Genomic DNA, 25,563 nt, shown 5'->3' on the forward strand with positions numbered 1-25,563 from the left:
TGTTAATGTGGTGAATTACATTGATCGATTTTCTGCATGTTAAATCAACTTTGCATTCTTGTAATAAATTCACTTTGGTTGTAACATATTATCCCTTTTATATGTATTGAATTTAATTTGCAAGTCTTTTATTGGGATTTTTTTTTTTACCATCTAGGTTCATGGGAGAGTTTGGCCTATAATTTTCCTTTCTTGCAATATTCTTGTCAGGTTTGGTATCAAGATGATGCTGGCCTTGTAAAACAAGTCGGGAAGTGTTGCCTCTTTTTCTGTTCCTGGAAGAGTTTATGTAAGCTTGGTCTTATTTCTATCTTAAATGATTAGTAGAGTGTGCCAGCAAACCTGGAATTTTTATATTGAAGATTCAATTCCATTATTAAATATAGGACTATTCTGGCTTTCTGTTTATTCCTGTGTCAATTTTGATGAGTTGTGTTTTTCTAGGAAATTGTCTACTTCATCCACATTTTCAAATTGATAAGTTTTTCATAATACCTCTTTTTAATCCTTATTAGGTATGTAGTTATAATCACCTTTTCCATTTATGATACTGATTATGTGTACTCTGTTTTTCTTGATCAGTCTTACTAGGTTAGGGACTAATCAATTTTATTAATTTTTTCAGTCAATCCTCTCTATTGTATGTTTGTTTTTTATTTCATTAGTTTCTGATATCTTCTGTTTGAGTTTACTGTGATTTTTTTTTCTGACTTGAGATGCTTAGATCACAATGTTCTGTCTCTTATTTTCTTCAAATGCATTTAGGGCTATAAATTTACCTCTAAACATATTAGCTTGTTTCCAAGTCAAAATACATTATATTTTCATTATCATGTAGCTCAAAGTATTTTCTAATTTCTCTAAATATATAAAAATGTATTATTAATTTCTAAACATTTGGGGCTTTTTTAGTAATCTTTTATATAATTTATATTTTAATTTTACTGTGAGTTCAGTTATTCAAAATTTGTTGTGATTTGTTTTATGACCTAGTGTATATGATCTTTTTTGGTAAATGTTTCATGGGTACTTGGAAAGAATGTATATCTTATAGTTTTGGGGTTTAGGAATATATATATACATATATATATAAGATTAGGTAAAATTTGTTAATCTTGTTCAGATCTTCTACACCTTTACTGTTTTGTTCTTTGTCTTCTTATTTTATTAGTTACTGGGAGAGATATGGCAAAATCCTTCATTGTGGTAGACAGCATTCTAAGATAGCCACCAAAATGCACACTCCCTGTACACACGTCAAATAAGTGTCTCTCTTTGACTGTAGGTGCTATTGTGAATAAAAGTGATTTTATTCCCCATGATTAGGTCATATTATATGGAGCAAGATGGAAGGATTTTGTAGATGTAATTAAGGTCTAAAAATAGTCGGTTATGATTTGTTAATCAAAAGGAAAATTATCCTGAGCAGGCCTGAATTAATCAAAGGAGTTTTAAAAAGAGACCAGGCCTTCCAGAAGTCAGACAAATTCAAAGTGTGAGTGTCTGTGCTATTGATTCTGAGAAAGCAGATTATGTTGTGGAGAGGGCTGCGTGGTAAAGAGTGGCAGGTGGACCCTAAGAGCTGAGGGCCTCAGTCTACCACCACAAAGAATTGCATTCTGCCAACCACCAGAGAGCTTGGAGGAGGATCCCAAGCATAAGATGTGTAAGGTGAGCCGGTAGGCCTAGTTGATGCCATGATTTCAGCCCTGTGGGACCTGAGCAGAGGATCCAATTGAGTCACATCTGTGCTTCTGCAGAAGTACTGACAGAAACTCTGAGATGATAAATGAGTATTATTTTAAGCTGCTGGTATTACAGCAATAGAAAACCAGCATACCCACTGTGATTGTAGATATCTTTTTCTATTTAAGTTTTGCATTTTATTTTGGAGCTGTGTTACTGGGTACTTAAGTTCGGGATTGTAATACCTGTGCAGTACATTTAACTTTTTTGTCATGAAGCTATTTGTCTTAGTTTTAAAATCTATTTAGTAGAGCTACTTTAGCTTTTTTTCCCTTGTCTACATTAAGGTATTTCTTTTGTATATAATTGTGTTTTATTTTTTCTCTTGTCATTTGTCTTTTAATTAGATTAGTTAGTATTTTACTGTTTAATGTGTTTACTAATGTATTGTGTTTTAGTATTCTTCTTAATCACGTTTTATTCCTTCCCCCTTTTTTATATTTCTTTTAATAGTGATAATTCTAGAGATTTAAATGTACATCATTGAATTATTAACATCTAACGTAAATTAGTGTTTTACCACTTCTACGAAAATGAAAAAAACCTTAGAATACTTTAACTCCAAGCACCACTCCTGCCTTTTGTGCTACAGCTTTTGCAGCTTGAATTTTCAACATATTTAATATCCCTGGAAATATTATTTTCTATGTTTTATTATTTTAGGTTTACTTTCATATTTATCTTTTCTGGTCGCTCTTCATGTCTGCATCTTCGTACTTCCAGTGGGGATCATTTTTCTTCCACTTACAGAGTTATTTTTAGTATTTCAGTGATTTTTTTTCAGACTTTGTCTAAAAAGTATACATATTTCATCTTCATTTTTGAGGGATGTATTAGTTGGATACAGAATTCTAATCACCACTTTAAAGCTGTCACTCCTCTGACTTCTATTGTTTCTGTTGGGAATTTAGCTGTCAGTCTTAGTGTTGTTACTTTGAAAATAATTATGTACATTTTTTTCCTGCTCTGGCTGCTTTTAAGATTTTTGTTAGTCTTTGATTTTTATCAGTTTTCTAGATTTTCTTTTTAATTATTCTCATTGTGGTTTTTCTAATTGTGCTTCTTGAATCATGATTTGAAGTTTTCATCAGTGTGGAAAAGTCTCTGATGTTATCTCTTCAAATATTGCTTCTACTCCATTCTGTTTTGCTTCTCTTTTTGGGATTCCAATGCATGTATCTTAGACCTTTCCACCATGTTCTGTCATATGTGCTTTTCACTCCTTTTGTTGTTTTTTTTAGGGCTCCTTCTTCACCTAAACCTCTCATTTGCTTTCAATGCATTTCTTTATTTTTTTTAATGTTCTAAAATTTTATTTGTTTGAGAGGCACAGAGAGAGAGATCCTATTCACTGGTCTACTACCAATGCCCTCAGTGGTGGGGGAATCAAGGCCAAGAGCTGGGAACTCAATGCAGATCTCCCACATGAGTAGCAGAAACCCAGTTACTTGACCCATCACCAGCTACCTAGCGGGATCCACAATAGCAGGAAACTGGAGTCAGGAGCTGGAGCCAGATATATAACCTAGACAGTCTTGTGATACGGGATGTGGAAATGTGAACCGGCATTTAAACCACTAGGCCAAATGTTTGTTCTTCAGTGAATTCTTACTTTTAATTATTATATATTTTTACCTTTAAGATTTCCATTTGATTAATTTTATTATTTTTTAAAAGTCAGCACTGTATTAGTTGTAATTTTAAAAAAAATTTTTATTTTTTATTTTTTGAGAGTCACAGTAAGTTCCCATCTGCTGGTTTACTCCACAGATCCCTGCAGTGCACACCTTCCATGTGAGTGTCAGGGACCCAATCACTGGAACTGTCACTACGGCCTCACACAAGGTCTCATTAGCAAGAAGCTGGAGTCAAGAGCCAGAGCCGAGTATTGAACCCAGGCACTGTGATACGGGACGTGGACGTCTTAACCACTAGGCCTAATTCCGACCCCTCTTTTTTGATTTCTAGCTTATTGCTGAAAATCTCACTCTTGTCATTGATTTTGCTGACTATATCCATTGGGTCATTTTAAAGTTTATGTTTACTAGAGGTCGTTGTTATGGCGTAGTGGGTAAAGCTGCTACCTGCAACACTGGCATCTCATAGGGGCACTGGTTTGAGTCCTGGCTGTTGCACTTCTGATCCAGCTCCTTGCTAATAGTTTGGGGAAAACAGCAGAAGATGGCCTAAGTGTTTGGGCCCCTGCCATCCACGTGGGAGACTGGATGAAGTTCCTGGTTCCTGGCTTCAGCCTGGCCCACCCCTGGTCATTGCAGCCATCAGGGAAGAGAACCAGTGGAAAGATCTCTGTCTATCTCTCCCCCTTTCAGTAACTGTGATTTTCAAATCAATAAATCTTTAAAAAAACAAAAATAAAGTTTATGTTTACTAAGTTCGTAACTGGATATATTATGGATTTGATTCTGTTTTCGGTTTTTTTCTCTTGCTCTTTAGTCAGATCTTGTCATTATACAAGCTTAGGGTTTTGAGTTTTCTTTTTATTGATTGCTAGACATAATTTTTGAATTCTGGGGTAGTAGTGTTTTCTTCTGGAGACTTTTGATTTTTACTGATGGATCGCCCTGTTCCATTCAGGAATTGATGGAATTGGAAGCTGGGCTTTAGTCTTTGTGAGAAGTAGTCTATTTTTAGTATTCCTAGGATATGATCCTCGGGTTTTACCAAGTCCCTTTTTCCTTTGTGAACCCTGAACTTAATTTGTTTTACCCTCCAGCCTGTGCTTCTGTCTAATGCTTTGCTCATTTCCTTGGTGGTTTTCCAAAAGCCTTCAAACCAAATAGTCACTGTTTAGTGAGAGGTTTGGTCTGGCAACCTGGTGGGCTAATGCTGGAAGTAGATTTTTTTTTTGTTTTTGCTTTTGGTATTTGTAACTACTTCCTGTTATTTTTTTTTTTAAAGCTAGAATACTCATACATGGCAAATTTACAGAAGTGCAAAGTAGAATTTGAGTCAATCTGTACCTCATACTCTGTATTTCCCATGAAGAGATGGCGTTGAAACTTGAGCAGCGTTGGTTTAGAGAGCTTCTGGAGCACTTTTTGTTTTTGCTTCTGTTTTTGTTTTAAGGTTTATTTATTTATTGAAAGCCAGAGATTTTTCATCCGCTGGTTCACTCCTCAGATGACTGCAATGGCCAGGATTGGGCTAGGCTGAAGCCAGCAACCTGGAACTCCATCTGGGTCTCCCACATGGGTGCAGGGGCCCAAGCACTTAACCATCTTCTGCTGTATTCCCAGGCGCATTAGCAGGGAGCTGGATCTGAAGCAGAGCAGCCAGGACTCAAACTGGCGCTCATATAGGATGCCAGTGTCACAGGTTTAACCTGCTGCACCACAATGCCAGCCTCTGCTTTTTGTTGTTTTGTTTTGTTTTTAAATGAACAGTATGAAAACAGTAGATTTAGAAACATGGGCTTTACCCTGAGGCCTGTGTTGTACAGTGTTGTTAGGAATCTTCACTGGTGCCCACCTTCCCGTGTTTTACTGGTGCTGTGCAGAAACTAAGGAATTTACTTGCTCAGGGCTTCAGATGAACTTTCAACTCATTTCCCTATGTTTCAGCCATGCATTTTGGGCAGAGTTCATTTATTCTGTAAGATTGCTACAGAGCTTAGTGGGTAGAGTATGTTTCTGCTTCAGCATAAGGCTTAGTGTTTCTTCACAGTTTGCTTTTTGTATGCATCTGCAGAGGGTGCCCGAGAGGAGGACCTGGACGCTGTGGAAGCTCAGATCGGTTGCAAGCTTCCTGATGATTATCGGTGTTCGTATCGGATCCACAATGGGCAGAAGTTAGTGGTTCCTGGGTAAGATGTTCCATGTTTTGGTTATATTTAATGATGTTATTTTCTAGAATGCAATTAAATATGTCCTATTTGTATCATAATAAATTAAAGGAGTATAAAAATTCCCTCTTCTTCATAGCAATCCATAAGACCATCCATATAGACCAAAATCTACAGCTTACTTAACTTAGATTTTACCAATATAAATGTCTCACAAAAACAACTGTTAAAGTCCAGATAAATTCTACTATACACTTTAAAAGCAGTTGTTTAGAGCTACACACACTGAACTAAATAGAATTTTGTCATATTCAAGAGCAGCCTGTAATTAAATGGTCTGTTAAAATTTACTTTTAAAAGGTGAACTATGCCTTGTGGAGTTTCGTGGAAAAAGCAGACATAGCTGTCAAAATCACTCAGTTTTAAAGGCTAGATGCTTTGAATGGATCTATTCCTTTTGTACTTTTGTGGAATTAAGCTATTTCAGAAGTGCTGTGCTTGTGAAATGCTAGTGAGAATTGGCAGCTGTTCTTATTGAAGCCATGTGTTCCTTTGTGTGTGAAGAATCATTGAGGCTCTCACCTGACTGTTTCAGGTCAGAATTAGTGAGTAATGAGGAGTCCCTAGGTGGTCATGGTGAGAGTACAGGTAGAACTGACAAATCAAATGGTGGCCAGAGGTCTGAAATAGACGGCCCTTCAGGAAGGACTAAATAAGCCTCAGTGTTGGCTGGTTTTTCCTATCAAACTGAAACATGACAAAATTGAAGAATGGTCATATTTGAAGAGCAAGCAAGAGAGAACTTAGTAAAAAAAAAATTGGTATGATGTACAGCTCATGAATTTCAACAGTTTTTTTTTTTTTTTTTTAATCCAATCATTGCCCAAGCAATGAGACTTAAGATTGAAGTCTTGACAAGACTCACCAGGTTGTCTTTGGTACTTGCATTGCTATCATATATGTATATGTAGTGAGATTAATATATACCCCATGCATTCCACACTTGTGAAAATTTGGACAAGTTTTAGGCTGACACATATTTATGCTGTCTGGGTGTATAGGGTAAGCTAAGGTTCATTTTGAGATAAAGCTTTCAGAGAGAATTTACCCTTTAAATATTAAATTAGCCACATATATGTGTATAGCAAAAACACTGGCAAATCAATAAATCATGGCAAAATAGTTCTTGAAACCAATAAAAATGATTTATTTTTAAAAGGTTGACATTTAGATATTGTAGAAATTTAATTTTTACCTTAATTCAGAATCTTCAATCAAAAGAGTTTAAATTTAATGTCTAGAAATTGTATTGTTTGAGGGCTTCCTGGGTTAGAACTGTCATGCTCATCAATACTTACGAAGTTGTCATCATGAAATTATTATTTGTCAAAAAGATGAAGGGCAGCTGTTTGCTTGACTCTGCAGTTTGTTACATTTTTGAGTCTGTGTGCTCCTCAGGTTGTTGGGAAGTATGGCACTGTCGAACCACTATCGCTCTGAAGATTTGTTGGACGTTGACACAGCTGCTGGAGGGTTCCAGCAGAGACAGGGCCTTAAATACTGTCTTCCTTTAACTTTTTGCATACATACTGGCTTGAGTCAGTACATAGCAGTGGAAGCTGCAGAGGGCCGAAACAAAAATGAAGTTTTCTACCAATGTCCGGTAAGTAGGAAGTGCATTTAAATGTGTGCAGTAGGTATTTTCAAGGCCAAAGAATGGATATAGAATATTATGCATTTTAATTATAGATCTATTTAACTAGAGAGCTAATATTCTAACATAATGACATGGAGTGGCAAAAGAAAGCTTACCACTGGATGAACAGTGCAAACTATTGTGTATACAGAAGGCAACCCACAGAAAGATATGGGTTAAAGTGTTTTAAGTTTAAGCAAAAGTAACGAGGAGTTTTTTGTTGAGATAATTAATTGTAATATGTGTCTCTAACTTTCTAAAAATTTAATTTTTCAACATTCTTTGATTCGAGTTCTAAGTCCAATAGAAACTTTTTATATGCTTTTCAGTAGGTATTTGACTTGTCAAAAAATGTAATTTTAAGATTATTTTTGGTTATAATTTTAGTGGAACCACTGAAAATGTAGAATTTGGATTCATTTTTAGTTTTTAAAGATTTGTTTATTTGAAAGGCAGAGCCATGGGGGTGGGGCAGGGGAGAGACAGAGAAATATCTTTAGTCCATTGGTTAACTCCTCAGATGGCTCCAACAGATAGAAGTCAAGGACTCCATTTTGGTCTTGCACATGGGTGGCAGGGCCCAAGGCCATCTTCCACTGCCTTCCCAGGTGCATTAGCAGGAGGCTGAATCGGGAGCAGAGGACATGAAGCAGTGCTGGTCTCCGTGCGTTCATTTTTATTTTTTGTTTACAACAATTTCTTAGCTGCACAGCATCTTGGTTTCTGCCTCAATGTGAACTTTTTACATTAAAGAGATAAAGCAGTAAAGGCTTTGCATAGTTAGTTACCTATGACATTTTACTCCATATAGCATTTACAAGATTTAAAGAGCTTTAACTTTTTTTAAGCGTTATCTCATTTTTGACTTGATATCCCTGGAAGATTGGTAGGATGATGGCTTGGGCACTCCCTTTACTGAGAGAAGTGACTAACATGGAATTGCTCAGGTCATTTGCTTCTGAAACCTTTCTTCTAGGCTAACAAGTTATATAAATTCCTATTCCAGTTTTCTAATGATTTCTTGAAGGATGATGTCCTTAGTTCATTGTAACAGTAATAACACTACATAAATGTAGGATTTATTGAGAAGTGCCTAGCACTCTTTTCAGGACCTTTTGTATAGAGTTGAAAAGAGCTGTTGGTATAAAAGAACCTCTTTTATAGAAATCATTAGAGCAAAAACTGGAAAGTGTGAGGAATGTATCTGAGTATTGTTGGAACACTTAAGATCTTTTTATCTGCTTTGCTTTGTCACTAGGCAAAGATGAAGATAATGAACAATGAAAAATTAATTAAAATGTATTTTATCAATTATGTTCTTTTTCTCACCTAGGACCAAATGGCTCGGAATCCAGCTGCTATTGACATGTTTATCATAGGTAAGTGGGAAAAAAGAGGCAAACTATTTACCTTCCTCCTGCTTATAAAAGAAATTTAGTTGGTAAAACTTTTGTAGCTGCATGAGCCCCTGGCAATTTTATGCTTGTATTTCATAATGCTTGGTTGTTCATAAAGGATGGCATCTAAGCTCTCATTAGAACAGGTCTTGTTCTTCATTGGAATTTTGTTTCTATTTGGAAAAAAGCCATGTGTTCTTAGCATTCTTCCACAGAACAGTGTAATGCATAGAATTGTCATGAATACATATATAGTTCCCTGAATACAAACTTGCAGCTTGCATTTTCCATAGATCATCTTAATATATAATTGGAGACATAGATACATAAAACAACTTTGTACTTTTTCTCTTTTGGTGCTAATGCTGTGGTAAGGACTGTGAAAGCACACTAGAGGCCTCAGGAGCAGCAGTATTCAGAGACTAGAGTAACCTGTGTACTTCCTGAACTACCTGGAACTACTATTTTTCTCGGCTTTAAAGGGGTATTATAGGTTTCTAAAAACCTTCAATGTGTATGCAAGCACAGCTTATCCCTTTGCTATTCATCCAGTCTTATTTAGCTTCGATTTTTTTTTTAAAGATTTATTTATTTATTTGACAGGCAGAGTCACAGAAAGGCAGGCAGAGAGAGAGAGAGGTTTTCCATTTGCTGGTTCACTCCCCAGATGGCTGCAACAGCTGGAGCTGGGCTGATCCGAAGCCAGGAACCTGGAGCCTCTTCCGGGTCTCCCACATGGGTGCAGGATCTCCCTTCTGGGTGCAGGGGCCTAAGGACTTGGACCATTTTCCACTGCCTTTCCAGGCACATTAGCAGAGAGCTGGATTGGAGTGGAACAGCCGGGACACGAATCGGCGCCCATTTGGGATGTTAGCACTGCAGACAGCAGCTTTATCCATTACACCACAGTGCTGGCCCCTTGTTTAGTTTAGGTTTTGCACTCCCAAGAGAAACTTCCTGACTATCCATTCTGCTTTTGAAGGGCATTGTTGACCCGTATGTTAGCCAACCCCACCCCCACCTCCCACCCCACCCCTCCCCGTATGTTAACAGTTCAGGGACCTTGCAGGCTGGAGCATCTGTATTTCATTATATCTTCTAACTGGAACCTTGACTAGAGGCTAAGTGTCCATTTGTTCTATAGGATGGCACGGCCAGGTTTGTAGTGTACTTTATAGTATCGGGAAAACTCCTCACCCCTACTTAGTGAGTTATGAAAAGCTTTAAGGTTAGCCCTCACCCTCCACTCAGCCTGACACCTGTGGTCACTGGTGTCGCAGTTAAGCATCTCTGGAGGTTGTGTCCAGGCTCAGTGCCTTTACTGCACCTGTGTGCTAATTAGTGTGCACTCAGAGATGATCCTCGAGGCTGTAACCCGGGAACGCTGCTCACTGTCGGAACTGAAGGCTGCCTTGCACTTGAAGGTCAGCGGCTGGCTTGGGATCTATGCATTTCTTACTCTGAGTATTGTGCTCTTCGGACACAGGGTGACAGCCCCACCACCACAGGCGAGTGCTGAGGTCTGACAATACTCTGCTGCTGGTGGGATTCCTCCAAACACGGGAGGCAAAGCATAATGTTTGAGGTGCACCGAGAAGACTTAAGTAGGAAGTTGGCAAGGAGAGCAAAGATGAGATGGCAGTTTCCTTTAAGCTACCTTGAGGAAGCCCCAGAACTAGGAAAGATTCTGCAAAACATGGTCTTAGGTTCAAAAAAACAGAAAACAAAAAAAGCCTACCTTCCAATATGTAAGTTGCATCTTGATTCAACTAAGTTTTACTCTGGAAATTTGGGGTGACACATAAGATGGTGTCTCCTGGTGTTAAGTGTACTATTATTAGTAGATATTTTAAATTAATATTAATTAATTTTAATAGTAATATTAATGCTGCCTATTCTGTCCTCCTTTCAGATGTTTTGGTGTTATAATAAACCAAGGCACATTAAAATATACTATACCAATTTTTATACAAATAATACGAAATTAATTTGCTTATGTAACATTTTATTCCATGATGTATAAAAATGATTTTTAATCAGAGAAATTTTTTTCTTGAGAGAAATTACTAGTTCTAAAAATAGAATTGTGCCTTTTATGAATTTTAGTGACATTATTCATATTGCTCCTTAATATCTTCCCCAAAGTAGATAGATGATTGGTAGTCTTTATATTTGGTAGTGTTTGATAAGTAATGGGTCAGAAGGGGTCATTAATAGACACTGAGAAAAGAGCCAATTTTTTTTTTTTAAGATTTATTTATTTGAGAGGTAGAGTTACAGACAGTGAAAGGGAGAGACAGAGAGAAAGGTCTTCCTTCCGCTGGTTCACTCCCCAGTTGGCCACAATGGCCAGAGCTGCACCTATCCAAAGCCAGGAGCCAGGAGCTTCTTCTCTGTCTCCCACGTGGGTGCAGGGGTAAGGACCCAAGGACTTGGGCCATCTTCTACTGCTTTCCCAGGCCGTAACAGTGAGCTGTATTAGAAATGGAGCAGCTGGGTCTTGAACCGGTACCCATATGGGATGCCGGCGCTTCAGGCCAGGGCGTTAACCTGCTGCGCCACAGCGCCGGCCCCAAGAGAGCCAATTCTTATAGTTTACCTTCCCTCAGTTTTTTGGGGGGGGGGGGAACACAGAGAAAGACAGAGAAAGCTCCCATTCACTGTTTCTCTCCTCAGATGCCCACAACTGCTGGGCCTGGGTTTGGAGCTGGAGCCAGGCTGGAAGCAGAGAGCTCAATCCGGGCCTCCCACACAGATGGCAGGAACCCCCTGACTTGAGCATCACACTGCCTTCCAGGATCTGCATTAGCAGGAAGCTGGTATCAGGAGCTAGAGCAAGGCATCGAACCCAGGCACTCCCATAAGGGATGCAGGCGTCTTAGACTGTTAGGCCAAAAAGCTGCCCCACCTTCTCTCAATTGATGCTTTTAAAACTGTAAAACTTTGTACCCTCAGATACCAGTCAAATGATATCTTCTATTATTCCCTAAACAGGTGAATCAGTAAATACTATACATTTAACATCTATTATTCCCTAAACAGATGAGTTAGTAACACTGTACGTTTAATAGACATTCAGTGTGGCAGAGTGCAGGAACTGAGTTGATTAGTGTACTGCCATGCAGTCAGCACTGAGATATAGCAACAATAAATAGTGGTGTCTGATACCTGGAAGGGTAAACATGATTCGTGTAAGTGCTTATCATTGACCAATCACTAGATCACACTCGAAATGCTTGTTGTGGATCCAGTCACTAGATCGGAGGTGAGGAACCTTTTCTCTGCCAAGGGCCTCTTGGATATTTGTGACATCATTGTCAGGCCATAGAAAATTATCAACATAAAAATAGTCTGCTACAGATTTATTGAATTTTGAATCCTGACTGTGGTTGCCTTGACAGGGCTAGACCAAATGATTTCTCAGGTCTTAGAGATTTATTTATTTATTTTGAAAGTCAGAGTTACGGAAAGAGAGGGAGAGGGAGAGGGAAAGGGAGAGGAGGGAGGGAGAGAGAGAGAGAGAGAGATAGAGAGAGAATCTTCCATCCATTTGTTGACTCTCCAGATGGCTGCACTAGCCAGCACAAGGCCAGCCCGAAGCCTGGAGCCAGCAGTTTCATCTAGGTCTCCCATGTGGGATTCAGTGTCCCAAACACTTGGGTCTCTTCCTCTGATTTTCCGAGACCATTAGCAGGGAGCTGGATCAGAAGTAGAACAGCCAGGACTCAAACCAGCGTCTATGCAAGATGCCAGCATTGTAGGGAGCAGCTTTACCCACTATGCTACAATGCAGATGCCTCTCAGGTCTTATACAGCCCCACCCCTGTACCATATCATAGATTTTTGGGCTATTCCAATGATTCCTTTGTGCCTCAAGCTGGTTCCTGAGAACACGGAGGACACCGTGCAAGTAGACCACGTTGGGATCGGCCTGATGTGCAGAGCTCCACAGTGCCACGTCCCTGGTAGATGTCCAGACCGAGCCTGACTTGGGCCAGAATTTTGTTCATAGACCAGGGATGTAACCTGGTCATCTGAGGATAGGTACTGATATTTTTCATGGAGTTTCTTCCTAGACATGGCTGAGTTTTCTTTTTTATATATTCTAGAAATTACAGAAAGATTTTCATTCTTGTACTGGAACATAGTAAAGTTTAAAAATCAATCGTAATTGTAAGTGTACAGAAATAGTGTAAAGGTAGTTGTGGGATTCCCTAACAATAGTTGACTGGGGAGAGAGAAGGTGAATCCCAAGAAAATACGGTGGATAGAATGGAGACTGGAAATTGAGCTGATAGAGGACTAGTACAGTTGCATCTATAAATGTTCTTGGGTTTGGTATCACATCTTATGCATAAAGAAATTATAATTGTTTTATATATACATTTAACAAAGACCATTTGTCCTTTTCTTTCCCTGTCCTGGTTTATAGGTGCTACTTTTACAGACTGGTTTACTTCTTATGTCAACAATGTTGTATCAGGTGGCTTCCCTATCATCAGAGACCAAATTTTCAGGTATTTCATTGTTTTCAATTGAAATGATTGTATATGTCTCTGTTTCTCTCTCTCTCTCTCTCTCAGCCCTGCATGCACAGTCACAGATCATGAAATGAAATTTCACAAGAAGGTTAATATCAGAACCACTCAGTATGTTAGATGTTATTCTCTTATTTTCCCTTGAGCCAAAACATCTAAACACTTAAATAGCCAGTGCTTTTCTTATCTTGAAGAGTAAAGAGAAAAACCCAATTTTGATTTAGATGCTATAGCTTTATAATAGCCATTTAGTTTCTTTTTGAAAAAAAAAAAAAAGCCATTTGCCAATTAATAGATTTATTATGAATAGCAAAACAGTAACCATTAACTCCTGGCAAATACTATATTATCTCTAAATGGAACACTCAGGTATTATAGGTAAATTATCATCAGAATTATCCTTTAGCAGGTGTAACTGGGTTTTCAGATGTCCCAAAAGTGTTCTTATCTCTGAAAACTGAGATAAGTCCTTTGTAGATTCTAAATTGATTACTGATTCATTATTTAAAGCATTTTTAATTGAACCTTGATTGCTGTCACTACTGAACTGGAGTTGCAGACATTTTCTAGTTTGCCTCTAGTTTTCTTTTAAGTTTAGTATCATTATACCCAAATGTTTTAATTTTGGACTTCCAGATATGATTTAAACTTTGATCCTGGGTCAGGCATTGTGTCTTAGCAGGCAAAGGTGCTACCTGTGACATTGGTGTCCCATATGGGTGCCAATTTATGTCCCAGCTGTTCCAACTTCCAATCAAGCCCCCTGCTAATGGCCTGAGAAAAGCAACAGAAGATGACCCCAAGTCCTTGGGCCCCTGCACCCACGTAGGAGACCTGGATAAAGCTCCTGCACCTGGCTCCTGGCTTCAGCCTGGCCCAGCCCTGGCCATCTGAGGCCATTTTGGGAGTGAACCAACAAATGGAAGATCTTTTTCTGTCTTTCCCTCTCTGTAACTCTGACTTTCAAATAAATAAATGAGATAAAGTTTTGATCCTAAAATAAAGTTGTTTTGCCTTTATTCTTAAACCTTTGTTTTGTCTAATTGTGGTAGATTTTCAAATGTTTATTTTTTTGATTGCTTAGATATATTCATGATCCAGAATGCGTAGCAACAACTGGGGATATTACGGTTTCAGTTTCCACGTCGTTCCTGCCAGAACTTAGCTCTGTGCATCCACCTCACTATTTCTTCACATACCGAATCAGGTGAGAATTTAAAATTTTTTATTTTAATTTAAATATTAAAGGGGATTGCTTTTCAGTTGCTAGTGGGATATGTTCTGTAGATTTTTTTTTATTTTTTTTATTTTTTATTTTTTTTTTTATTTTTTTATTTTTTTATTTTTTTATTTTTTTGACAGGCAGAGTGGACAGTGAGAGAGAGAGACAGAGAGAAAGGTCTTCCTTTGCCGTTGGTTCACCCTCCAATGGCCACCGCGTGGCCAGCACGCTGCGGCCGGCACGCTGCGGCCGGCGCACCGCGCTGATCCGAAGCCAGGCCAGGTGCTTCTCCTGGTCTCCCATGGGGTGCAGGGCCCAAGTACTTGGGCCATCCTCCACTGCACTCCCTGGCCACAGCAGAGAGCTGGCCTGGAAGAGGGGCAACCGGGACAGAATCCGGCGCCCCGACCGGGACTAGAACCCGGTGTGCCGGTGCCGCAAGGTGGAGGATTAGCCTAGTGAGCCACGGCGCCGGCCTGTAGATGTTTTAATGTTGCCCCGTTTGACGTGATACATGGAGTGCATTTTGAAAGACAGCATCTTGCTGAAGTTTGGAGGAAGATAGATACATTTCCTATAATAAATTGTTCATAAAGGACCTTGACTTTACATTAGCCTCTAAGTTATTTAAAGTATTTCTTGCAGTACCTGGTATATTGTGCCAGGTACTATGAGAATAGAAGTGCACTGTTGTCATCATTGTTAAAGCTCTATATTAGAGCTGTCATTTATCCTAGAAGCTATCAAATTGCCAGAGATAAACTACACATTTTAAATTTCATCTTGCCAGTCCATATCCAGTAAGAAATCTGGGGAATATTTTTTGAATTCTTCGTATAGTCGGACATGGGATTAGGCATTGGATTTTAATCAATAAAAATCAATAAAAATATTTTTACACTCACTTTATAGCATAAACACAGAATACTTACCACCAAAGTAACTCATCTAAGGAATTAAGAATACTTTGTTTTAAAATATATTTTATAGATAATATGTTTTATATTTTTAAAATATTCATTTTCATCTATTTGAAAGGGAGAACAGAGAGGGAGAAAGCAAGACATCTTCCATCTGAGAGTTCACTACCCAAGTACCTACAATAGCTGGGGCTATGCCAGGCTGAAGCCAAGAGCCCAGAACTCCATGCAGATCTCCAATGTGGGTGGCAGGGGCCTAAGCACTTGAGCCATCATCTGCTGCCTCCCTCCCAGGATGCATTAGCAGAAGCCAGCTTGGAAGCTGAGTAGTCGGGACTTGAACCAACCCTCCAAAATGGATGCGGGCGCCCCCGGTGGCAGCTTAGCTTGCTGCACCATGACATTTTTGAAGATTTGTATTTATTTATTTGAAAGGTGGAATTACAGTGAAAGGGACAGAGACAGAGAGAGATCTTCCGTCTACTGGTTCACTCTCAAGATAGCCACAACTCCTAGGACTGGGTCAGGATGAAGCCAGGAAGAGTCCTAGAGAAAGGGCAAAATGACAGTGTTGGGCTATTGAGTTGAAGCGTAATCCCAAGAACTGGTCACATTTCGCTTTGAGCTTCCTAGCAGCTATGGAAATGGGTTGTATGACTATCACTGCTTTAGAAGCTTTTCATTATATTTCATTACATTCTGGAAAGCGTGTGCCGGGTTGGTGGCACCACTGTGTGTGCACATTTTTATGTTGCGCTTTCTTTTGTTGCTCCTCACTGAAAGCATTTCTGTGGGGAAATCCAGCTAATTATGTCAGTATCTTCAAGAACTTAGAAAAGATCTGGGCTGACATAGACTTTGGGTTGGGTTTCTTAATCTTAATCAGAGAGAGAAAGAGAGAGAGAGAGAGAGAGATCTTCCATCTGCTGGTTTACTCCCCAAATGCTTGCAATAGCTGAGGCTGGGTCAGGCAGTCAGGAGCCAGGAGCTCAAGTCTGTGTCTCCCACGTGAGTGGCAGGGACTCAAATACTTGAGCTACATCATCTAACTTCCCAGGGTGTGCATTAGTAGGAAGCTGGATCAGAAGTAGAGGAGCCAGGGCTTGAAGCAGGCACTTTGGTATGAGATGCAGGCATCCCAAGTGGTTATTTAATAACTGTGCCAAACTCCCACCCTGATTTTCAAGGTAATCACCCTAATAACTGTGGCATACATATATAATTTAAAAGGCAAAGTTACAGAGAGAGGGGGAAAGACAGAGAGACCCCAAATTGTTGCAACTGCTGGGGCTGGGCCAGGCTGAAGCCAGGAGCCAGGAACTCCATTCAGGTCTCCACATGGGTGGGAGGGGCACCGGCACTTAGGCCATCTTCTGCTGCTTCCCAAAGTGCATTAGCAGGAAGCTGGGTAAGAAGTGAAGCAGCTGAGACTCGAACAAGCCTTCTTATGGGATGTATCGCAGGCGATAACCTAACCTGCTATACCACACCTGGCCCCTAATACTATAGCTTTTAAACAAAAGAAGAAAAAATAAAAAACAGCTAGATTTGTGTCTCTACCACCCCCCTCCTTTCTCCAGGATTGAAATGTCAAAGGATGCACTGCCTGAGAAGGCTTGTCAGCTGGACAGTCGTTATTGGAGAATCACAAATGCTAAAGGGGATGTGGAAGAAGTTCAAGGCCCGGGAGTAGTTGGTATGTAACCCAAGATGTAGGCTTACACATCACTTGCTTTGAAGAACTTTCAGACTTTGCATCATAAATAGAAAGGTCATTATGCTATCTATTTAGTCCCCTAAACATTAACTTTTCTAAAATTACAGCAAATTCAGTTATTCAGGAGCTGATTTCCCTTTCTGTAGATCACCTGGGATTCCTTGCTCATCCTGATTATGTTCTTTATTTTTTTAACTGGTTGATTAGTCACTATTATATTCTGAGAGTTAAAAGGTATGTAGGGCAGAAAGAGAAAGTAAATTCGGTATTAGTCATCTTTTTGAGGTTTAGGGATAAAGATTCAGAAGGGAAAACCCACTCAAACTCAGACTTAGTTTCTCCCACATACTTTCACAACACTGATCACTCCTGATACTGGATGTATGGGGATTTTCCCACACCCACCAAATAAGCAGTCAGTTCTTTAGCAGCAGACACAGCCTGGTGTCCCCTAATTCCAGGCAGTCCTGACACTGTCTACCTGCAGACAGCCTGAAAGCCCGGGGGTGAGACCTCACTCCCCAATACTGCCCCCACTTCAGACCCAGTCACTAGTCTAGGCCGCTAGGACTTCCGACCTACTGGCTATACATTGAGGTCCCCACGACCTCTAGCAGCTCACAGAACTCAGGGAAATGGTATACTTACATTTACTCCTTTTATTATAAAGGACATTTTAAAGGATACAACTAAGTAGCCAGATGAAGAGATACAAGTGTGCTTGAAAAACATTATGAAATGGAATTTTTAAAAAAGATTCATTTATTTATTAAAAAAGCAGAGCAGCAGAGAGAGAGAGAGACAGAGAGAATCAAGATCTTCCATCTGTTAGTTCACTCCCCAAATGAATGGCTGCAATGGCTAGGGCTGAGCCAAGCCAAAGCCAGGAGCCTGGAACTCCACATAGGTCTCCAACATAAGTGACAGGGGCCCAAGTACTTGGGGCCATCTCCCACTGCTTTCCCAGGCATGTTAGAGAGCTGGAGGATAAACAGAGTACCTCGGACTTGAATGGGTGCCCAATATGGGATGCCAGTATTCTAAGTAGCAGTTTAACCTGCTACACCACAACCCCAGCCCCAGGAAATGCAACTAAAAAATAAATGTATTTTGGTGCAAAAAAGTCTTGAATGTTAATGCTAATACTAAGGAGTTTTATTGAAACCATAGTTCTTTTTCTCTTTTTCCTTCCTCATTCTTCTTCTGCCACTTGGTCTGTTTAAGTACTCTCCCTATGCCTGCCATTTTGTCTGGTCTGAATGCCCAGGATGCAGCTTCAGAAAGTTTTAGTCTCTTGCTGCTATTAAACATTTGGAGTGCCCTTATCTCTGTTTGAACTCATGTCTAAAGATAATCCTTGTTACTACTCATGGCTTAAGGACTGTGTCTGGAGTGCCTCAAGGCCCTTTTAAAAAGAAAATGTGCCTGTTTTGTTTTGTTTCGCTGGATATTTACTGTCTACCCCCTATGTGGTAGAGTTGGAGTGGTAGTTTGTTGGAGGTTACCAAAAAAAAAAAAAATGTTGAGGAATAAAGTACTTGCTCATAATTCCATCATTGTTACCATTTTGTGATGTTTCCTTTTAAACTTTTCCTGTGAATTTACTTTTACGTAATTTGCGTAAATCCCATAAGGAATATACCTTACCTGCTGGAATGGAGAGCTGAACTTTATACCTTGCTTCATTGTTACCATTTTCTCTGCAGGTGAATTTCCGATCATCAGCCCAGGTCGGGTATATGAATACACAAGCTGTACCACGTTCTCTACAACCTCGGGATATATGGAGGGCTACTACACTTTCCATTTTCTTTACTTTAAAGACAAGATCTTTAATGTTGCCATTCCCCGATTCCATATGGCATGTCCGACATTCAGGGTTTCCGTAGCTCGACTGGTAAGTTAAATTTTCCTCTAGTGCTGATTTACACGACTGTAGAGTAACTCCACCAAGGATCTTTGTTGATTAAGCAGACAAGTAATTACACACAGTGTTCCAGAGAGGGCCCTGGTGAGTCTGAGGAAGTACCTTAGGTGTCACTTGGGTGTTGACTGAGGTGGACAGTCAGTGCTGCTCTATTCTCTTCTGCCAGGGAAACTCCACTGTTACCTTTTCCACTGTTTCCAAAAACAGTTTTGTGGCCTCAGCATATTAGAATACGAGACATACCACACCAGACTATTAGAGTCTGCTTTATTTTATTTCACTTAGGGAAAACAATTCCTTATGCTGTTTTTGCTAGTATTTCCAATTCAATAAAATAAACACCTACCCTGCAGAGATCATTACAAAGAGGATATAATGGGTAGAGTTTTACTTGTAACAGTCTCTCTGGGATCATTTCTCAAGTCAACGAGGTAATATTTTTTAGATCTCATTTTTAGGATCACCTTGTGACAGATGCGAACAGTAACCCCAGTCTTACGGGGTATAAAATGGCTAAGGGAAATGACAAAGCTCCAGTTATACAGTAAGAATACAATTTGAATTGTATACCAGGAACGCAGTTGATTTGTAGGCATTGAATGCCTCGTAGCTCCTGGCATGATTCTGATGAGTGGGTCTGAAATCATTCGGGGAAAATGCACATGATATTAATCACATTCTCAATTCCAGTTTGGAAGGAGAAGGGTAATGATGAGCCTGTTACTATATTTGTGATATGTGGTGCATATCACAGTGTGCATTTGGAAGTGAAGTTTTAGCTTCCAGCCCAATGGAGGAGTGTTAGAACTCACCACTTCCCATGTAACTGCTTTCTATTTTTGATTAGCCCAGGATCTCTATGAGAATGGTATCATCCTTAAATGTTTGATGTGTTTCATCAATGAAGCTACCTGGGGCTAGAATTTTTTTTTTGGTGGGAAAATTTTGAAATATGAATTTAATTTCTTTAATATTCATATTTTCTATTTCTTCTTGTTTCAGTTTTGGTAATTTGTGCCTTTCAAGGAATTTGTCCATTTCATCTAAATGTTGAATTTATTGGCGTAAAGTTATTCACAATATTCCTTTGATATCCTTTTAATGACTACAAGAGCTGTAGTCATATGTCCTCTTTTGTCCTTAATATTGGTAACTTTTACCTTCTCTTTGATTCACTACTTTACCTAGAGGATTATCACTTTTATTGATCATTTAAAGGGGAAAAATTGGTTGTACCAATTTTCTCTATTGTTTGTTCATGTTCTATTTCGTTGATTTCTGAAGTTTTCTTTCTCTCCTGTTGGGATTTAATTTGCTTTTCTTCTTCTAGTTTTTTAAGATACACATTTAGATTATTGATTTTAGAGCTTTCTTCTCTAAGCACTGTTTAGCTGTTTCATAAATTTTGATGTTTTCATTGACATTTAATTCAAAGTAGTCCGAGATTTCCCTTGTAAATTAATTCTGATCTGTCACTTTTCTAGAAATGTGTAAATTTCCAAACAGTTGGAGATTGTTCAGTTGTATTTTGATTATTGATTTCTAATTCTATGGTGGTTGGAGAACTTGCTCTGTACTTTTAAAATGTCATATGGTCCAACATTATGGTCTGTCTTGATTAATGATCCTTGTGTATTTGAAAAGAATGTATATTCTGTCATTTGTGGGAGGAAATTATTCTATCAGTAGTAGCTCAATTGATTGACAATGTATTTCAATTTTATGTATTTATTGAGTTTTGGGGAAATTTCCAACTAAAATTATGATTTGTATATTTCTTTTTTAAGTTTTGTTAGATCTGCCTCATGTATTTTGAAACTCTATACTTGTATGCAGATATGCTTAGAATTGTTATGTCTTTTCAGTGAGGTGATTCTTTTATCATTATGAAACCTCCCTCTTTATCTTTGATAATATCCCATGTCCTCAACTCTAAAGACTGGTGAAGTTTGCTTTGGCAGGCAGTTGAGTTATTTTTTGGTCAGCTTGAGCCTTTGGAGGCTTGTTTTACCATTTGTTAGGGTGGGTATAAAGTAGCCTTTACTTAATGGCAGTGGTTCTCTAACTCTCCAGTCTCCTGACCCCCCTTGAACTCTTAACACTGATAGAGGACACCAAAGAACTCCTGCTTATGTGGGTTATATGGATATTTACCATATTAAAACTAAAACATGTTTACCACATTATTATAAGTTCCTTTTAAAGTTACAATAAAAAACTGATTTCATGTTCAGCCTTCTCCTAACTGTGTTCTCACTTATTCACAGTTAATTTCCTCCTGACCAAGAATAAGCATATAAAATCTTGACCTGCCTTGTGAAAAATTCTTCCTCTCATGCATGAGAAATCGGTGAAAAGAAATGAGAATTCTGGACTTATTTCTGGTCAACATGAAAAAGGCAGTGGGGGTAGTATTGTTGAACTTTTCTTTTTTAAATGTTAGTTTTCTTGATTTGGAAACTGAATTGTTCTGTTCCTTTTTTGTCCTTACCATTCTAATTAGTTGGCTTATTTTTTCCTTTGTCTTCAATACTTCGAGTACCATGTTCAAATACACCACAGGCCGGTCTCATGCTTGTTCTTGGTCTAGGTGGTTTGTTTTGCTTGTTTGGGCATTTTAGAGGCCCCTGGTAATCACTTACTTGCGCTCTGGTCTGTGTGCCCCTTTCTGTCTGCTGTTTGAGTGCTTTTATCTGAGCAATATCTCTTTAGCCACATTGGTTTCCTTTGTTTTCCATTTTTGTCTTCTTTAAGATAATAATCATACTACCTAGATATTATTCTGTTTTAGGGTTTCCCAAGCCTTCCCCTTTCTTCGTTTTGGGTTTCCTATGGAATTTTAGTCTCCATTCCTTAGATTAAGAAAAAAAATCCAAAGATACAAATAATGGAATATCTTGTAAGTCATATCTGTGTATTTTCTTCAGTTGTTATTGTTGTTGTTAGTGTTACAATAAATCCTAAATGACACAATTCCTTTCTCCTACATTAATTCATTTGCTTGTTCAACAAATGTTTATTGAGTATTATAGTAAACAATACTACCAAAATCCCTGTCTTGGAATTTTCATTCTAGTTGGAAGAGACAAATTGTAATAAATACACATTATGTACTTACAAGTGCTATGGAGAAAAATCAGAGCGCAAGGAATCAGGAGTGGCCTGTTGGGTTCTAATGTAAATCTGTATCAGGAAAGACCTTGGTGACGTGGAAGCTGGGGCATGAAGGAGTAGAGGAGGCCAAGCAGCCATGGGGATCAGAGTTCCATCCCGAGAAGCAGCAAGTGTGGAGGTGCTGATGCAGGAGTGTCCTGGGCGTGATGGAGCTGAGGCAGCCAAGGTAGCTGGAGTGCAGTGACCAAGGAAGAGACATTTGAAGATGAGATCAGAGAGAGAGAGTGGGCTGCTGCATCGTGCAGTGCCGGAAAAGCCTCACTGAAAAACCGGGACTGACGGCCTGCCTGAGTGTTCCAGGATTTCCCAGATTATCGCCCAGCTCCTCCTTGCTGCTCGTCATTCTGTCCCCTGAGAAAATTGACAGCGGAGGGGAAGACAAGGCGTGACTAGAGAGATGGCAGAACTGAAGTTTCCATGAGACATTCGTCAGATATTGCATGTTCGGCATCACTGCTGTTCTATTCCGAGCCTCCTGCAAGTTAATTTAGAGGTCGAGGCTACTCCTCCCTGCCATATGGGCTGACTTTGTGATCTACTTCTTAATGATTTGGGAAAGTGACACTGAGTTCTGAGGCTAAGCCACAAGAAGACGATACACCTTCAGCATGGAGTTCTCTGAGCTGAGCCTCCTCGTAAGATGACCAGCTACCATGAAGGCGCCATGTGGGAGAGAACATAGAGAGACGCCACTTAGAGACAGAAGGACGCCCAGGAGCAAGTGTTCAGTCTCCAGAGGTGGAATCCTCCCGGCCTGGGGACCAGACATGTGAGTGAAGAAGCCCTCCCAATCCCAGCCACCATCTGACTGCAACATCAGGAGAGACCCTAAGCCAGAACCACCCCAATGAGTACTTCCCAAATACCCAACCCTCGGGAACCATGAGAGAGAATAAGTGACTATTGTCGTTTTAAACCATTAAAAAAATTTTTTTTAAATTTTTTTAAAAAGTGGAGGCTACCGATGGTTGACGTAAAATGATGTGTCTATATAGTAGCTCAACAGGTCTATTAGACCTCTTGCTGACAGTGTATAAAAATTACCAGTAGAGGTCATACCTGATTAATAATTTCACATATTTTTAATATGTATATAGATTTAATAAAGAATTGTTATTTACTACATTACAATGATGACTTTAGTAAGACTTTATCTTTGTTTACTAGGATTGGCCTGTTTGCTACCTTGTATGAATTACCAAGTATTGTGTGAAAATTAAGACCTGTCTTAATGGAATGTTTTTCCCATCTCAGTATTTACATGTGAAATGAACAAACCACTTAAGCTGTGACACAAAATACACTACAGAATCTTGCATCAGCATGTGCATTATAAAAATGCACTGTTGAAGTCTAAGAAAATTTATATTTGGCATGTCTAGTTGTTTGGATTCTAGATAAATGAGAATTTGCATTAAATAACTATAAAAAAAACCTGATGGGCTCTCTTCTTATCAAAAGATTATTTTCTCTTTCAAGGAAATGGGTCCTGATGAATATGAAGAGATGGAAGAAGAAGAGGAAGAGGAAGAGGAGGAGGAGGAGGAAGATGACTCAGCAGATATGGATGAATCAGAAGAAGATGAGGAGGAGAGGCGGAGGAGAGTCTTCGATGTTCCCATTCGCAGACGCCGCTGTTCACGCCTTTTTTAGCAAGGCTTCTGCTGATGGAAGCGCTAGGATGATTCCAGGCTGTTAAATAGATCTCTCAATAATGTAAATAACTCAATTGTGTTCAGCTTACAGCAGGAAAGCTAGCATGAAATTCTGTTCCAGACCCCGGGTTCCACGCAACACTACATTAGGAATTGGATTGTTTTGGTTTGCCTTGTGTTTTTTGAGGTAGAAGAGGAAATGGGCTTCTTTTTGTTCTCTTCCAGGAGCCCATGGAAGAATAGTTCTCTAGCTAAGAGACAGACGTTTCTTTATTTTTCAAATATTTTATACTTATAAAAATATAGAAATGAGAAAGAATTGTTTTGAATATGGAATTTAAAAATGTAGCAGAAATACTTATACAAGGATAGAGAGAAATTGATGAATGACTGATTCCATGAAAAGACTTCTTACAGTTGTGACTTATTTAGAAGTGAACAAAATTTGTAATTAGGCACATATATTGTAGTGACTCCTAATGTTTTTTATTCACAGGGAACTAACTAACTTAAATGCTAGTGGTTTGTCCTTTAGACAATCTATCCTTGAATTTAAAGTCTTTATCACTAAGACCTTGAATTTAAAGTTTTCATCACTACAGCCTTGAATTTAAAGCCCTTTATCAGATTATTCACAAATGCATTTTTGAAATGTAGTGTGTACAAGTATGTGGTGTGTTGTTTATTAACAAAAGACTTCATAATGTCTCATGTAGTCTAAATTTGTAAATACTGTTTCTGTTTTGTTTCTCCTTTATACACTTGACTGTCTAACTTTGTGATAAGTGACATGAATTTTATGTAGGATTAAGTATGTTTTCCTGAAACATGGATTTTTTTGTATTTATATAATGAGAGTTTGGAATGAAATCCTTAAAGTGTCAAAAACTCATATTTTAAAGCTTCTGATCCTGTATTTTATATAATTGCCTATTTTCCATAAACTAACTTATTAAGTTTATCATTATACTTTTAAGATGGAAGATGGAATTGATACTTATCTGCTTGCTGGCAAAGTGTAGCAGAGTTGTTCCCTGGCCTTGACTGTACCTCTTGTTCTCTTGTGTGCTCTACCTTCCACTTTCTCCAAGAACAGCTCTTTTGTAGAGAAAACTGTAGGAAGCAGCAGCCGTATTCAGGGTTAAGCAGCTGCCATTGGGAACCGTTCATATTGACACATGTCAACTCACCTATTCATATTGACACGTCAGAATGTTCTGAAATAGAGTACGCCTTTTTTCCTACTTACTTTTCATGTAATAGAGCACAGCCGTGCACTGCATAATGATGTCTCCATGAACCTTGACCACACATGCCATGGCTGGTAGCAGCCTCATACAACTTGTGTTTACTTTGCCTCTGGGTTGCGTCATTTGCTCTTGTGATTGATTTAATTTTGTGTTGATTAGTTCATCATGGCCCCTAATTGTACAAAATCCAGTGCTCATATTTCCATCAAAAACTCATGGTGAGCAATTGACCTAAAAATGGAATTAAAAGTGATTACAGTGGAAAACCAATGAGGGTTGTTGCTCGTCAGTCAGGCGTGTATTACCACACTAGAGCCACAATTTGAAGAACAAGAACAAAGTGATGGAAGCCGTTAAAGAATCTGCTTCATCCAAGGCAACAAGATGAGTAAAACTTGAAGAAGGGCCTATCTCAGATATGGAGAAACTTCTGACCTGGATCGAAAACCAGAGAGACAGAATCATCTTTTCTCAGCACCACGATGGCCGTGACCAAAGCAAAGCCAAGGCTAGACCTGA

General features: G+C 39.0%; 1 protein-coding gene across 5 annotated transcripts in view; it reads left to right on the plus strand.

Annotated features, from left to right (window-relative positions):
* Positions 1–25,314, plus strand: part of FBXO3 (F-box protein 3) — a 39,301-nt gene extending 13,987 nt beyond the window's left edge. The window contains exons 4-12 of one of the 5 annotated variants that reach the window (XR_011387675.1): positions 5,455–5,569; positions 7,007–7,211; positions 8,578–8,623; positions 13,074–13,158; positions 14,264–14,386; positions 16,902–17,017; positions 18,745–18,935; positions 19,968–22,908; positions 23,619–25,314. Coding sequence is in view for 3 of the 5 variants with exons in the window: in XM_051825908.2 (XP_051681868.1) it covers positions 5,455–5,569; positions 7,007–7,211; positions 8,578–8,623; positions 13,074–13,158; positions 14,264–14,386; positions 16,902–17,017; positions 18,745–18,935; positions 23,619–23,792 (1,055 nt within the window). In the remaining 2 variants the exon portion in view is untranslated. Of the gene's footprint in view, positions 1–5,454; positions 5,570–7,006; positions 7,212–8,577; positions 8,624–13,073; positions 13,159–14,263; positions 14,387–16,901; positions 17,018–18,744; positions 18,936–19,967 lie in introns of all 5 variants that reach the window. The other 4 variants (XR_007911568.2, XM_051825908.2, XM_051825912.2 and 1 more) reach the window with 4 other exon arrangements.
* Positions 25,315–25,563: the final 249 nt, after the last annotated feature.

The sequence above is a fragment of the Oryctolagus cuniculus genome, chromosome 1 (genome assembly GCF_964237555.1).
Source record: "Oryctolagus cuniculus chromosome 1, mOryCun1.1, whole genome shotgun sequence".
In the NCBI taxonomy this organism is placed as follows: Eukaryota; Metazoa; Chordata; class Mammalia; order Lagomorpha; family Leporidae; genus Oryctolagus; species Oryctolagus cuniculus.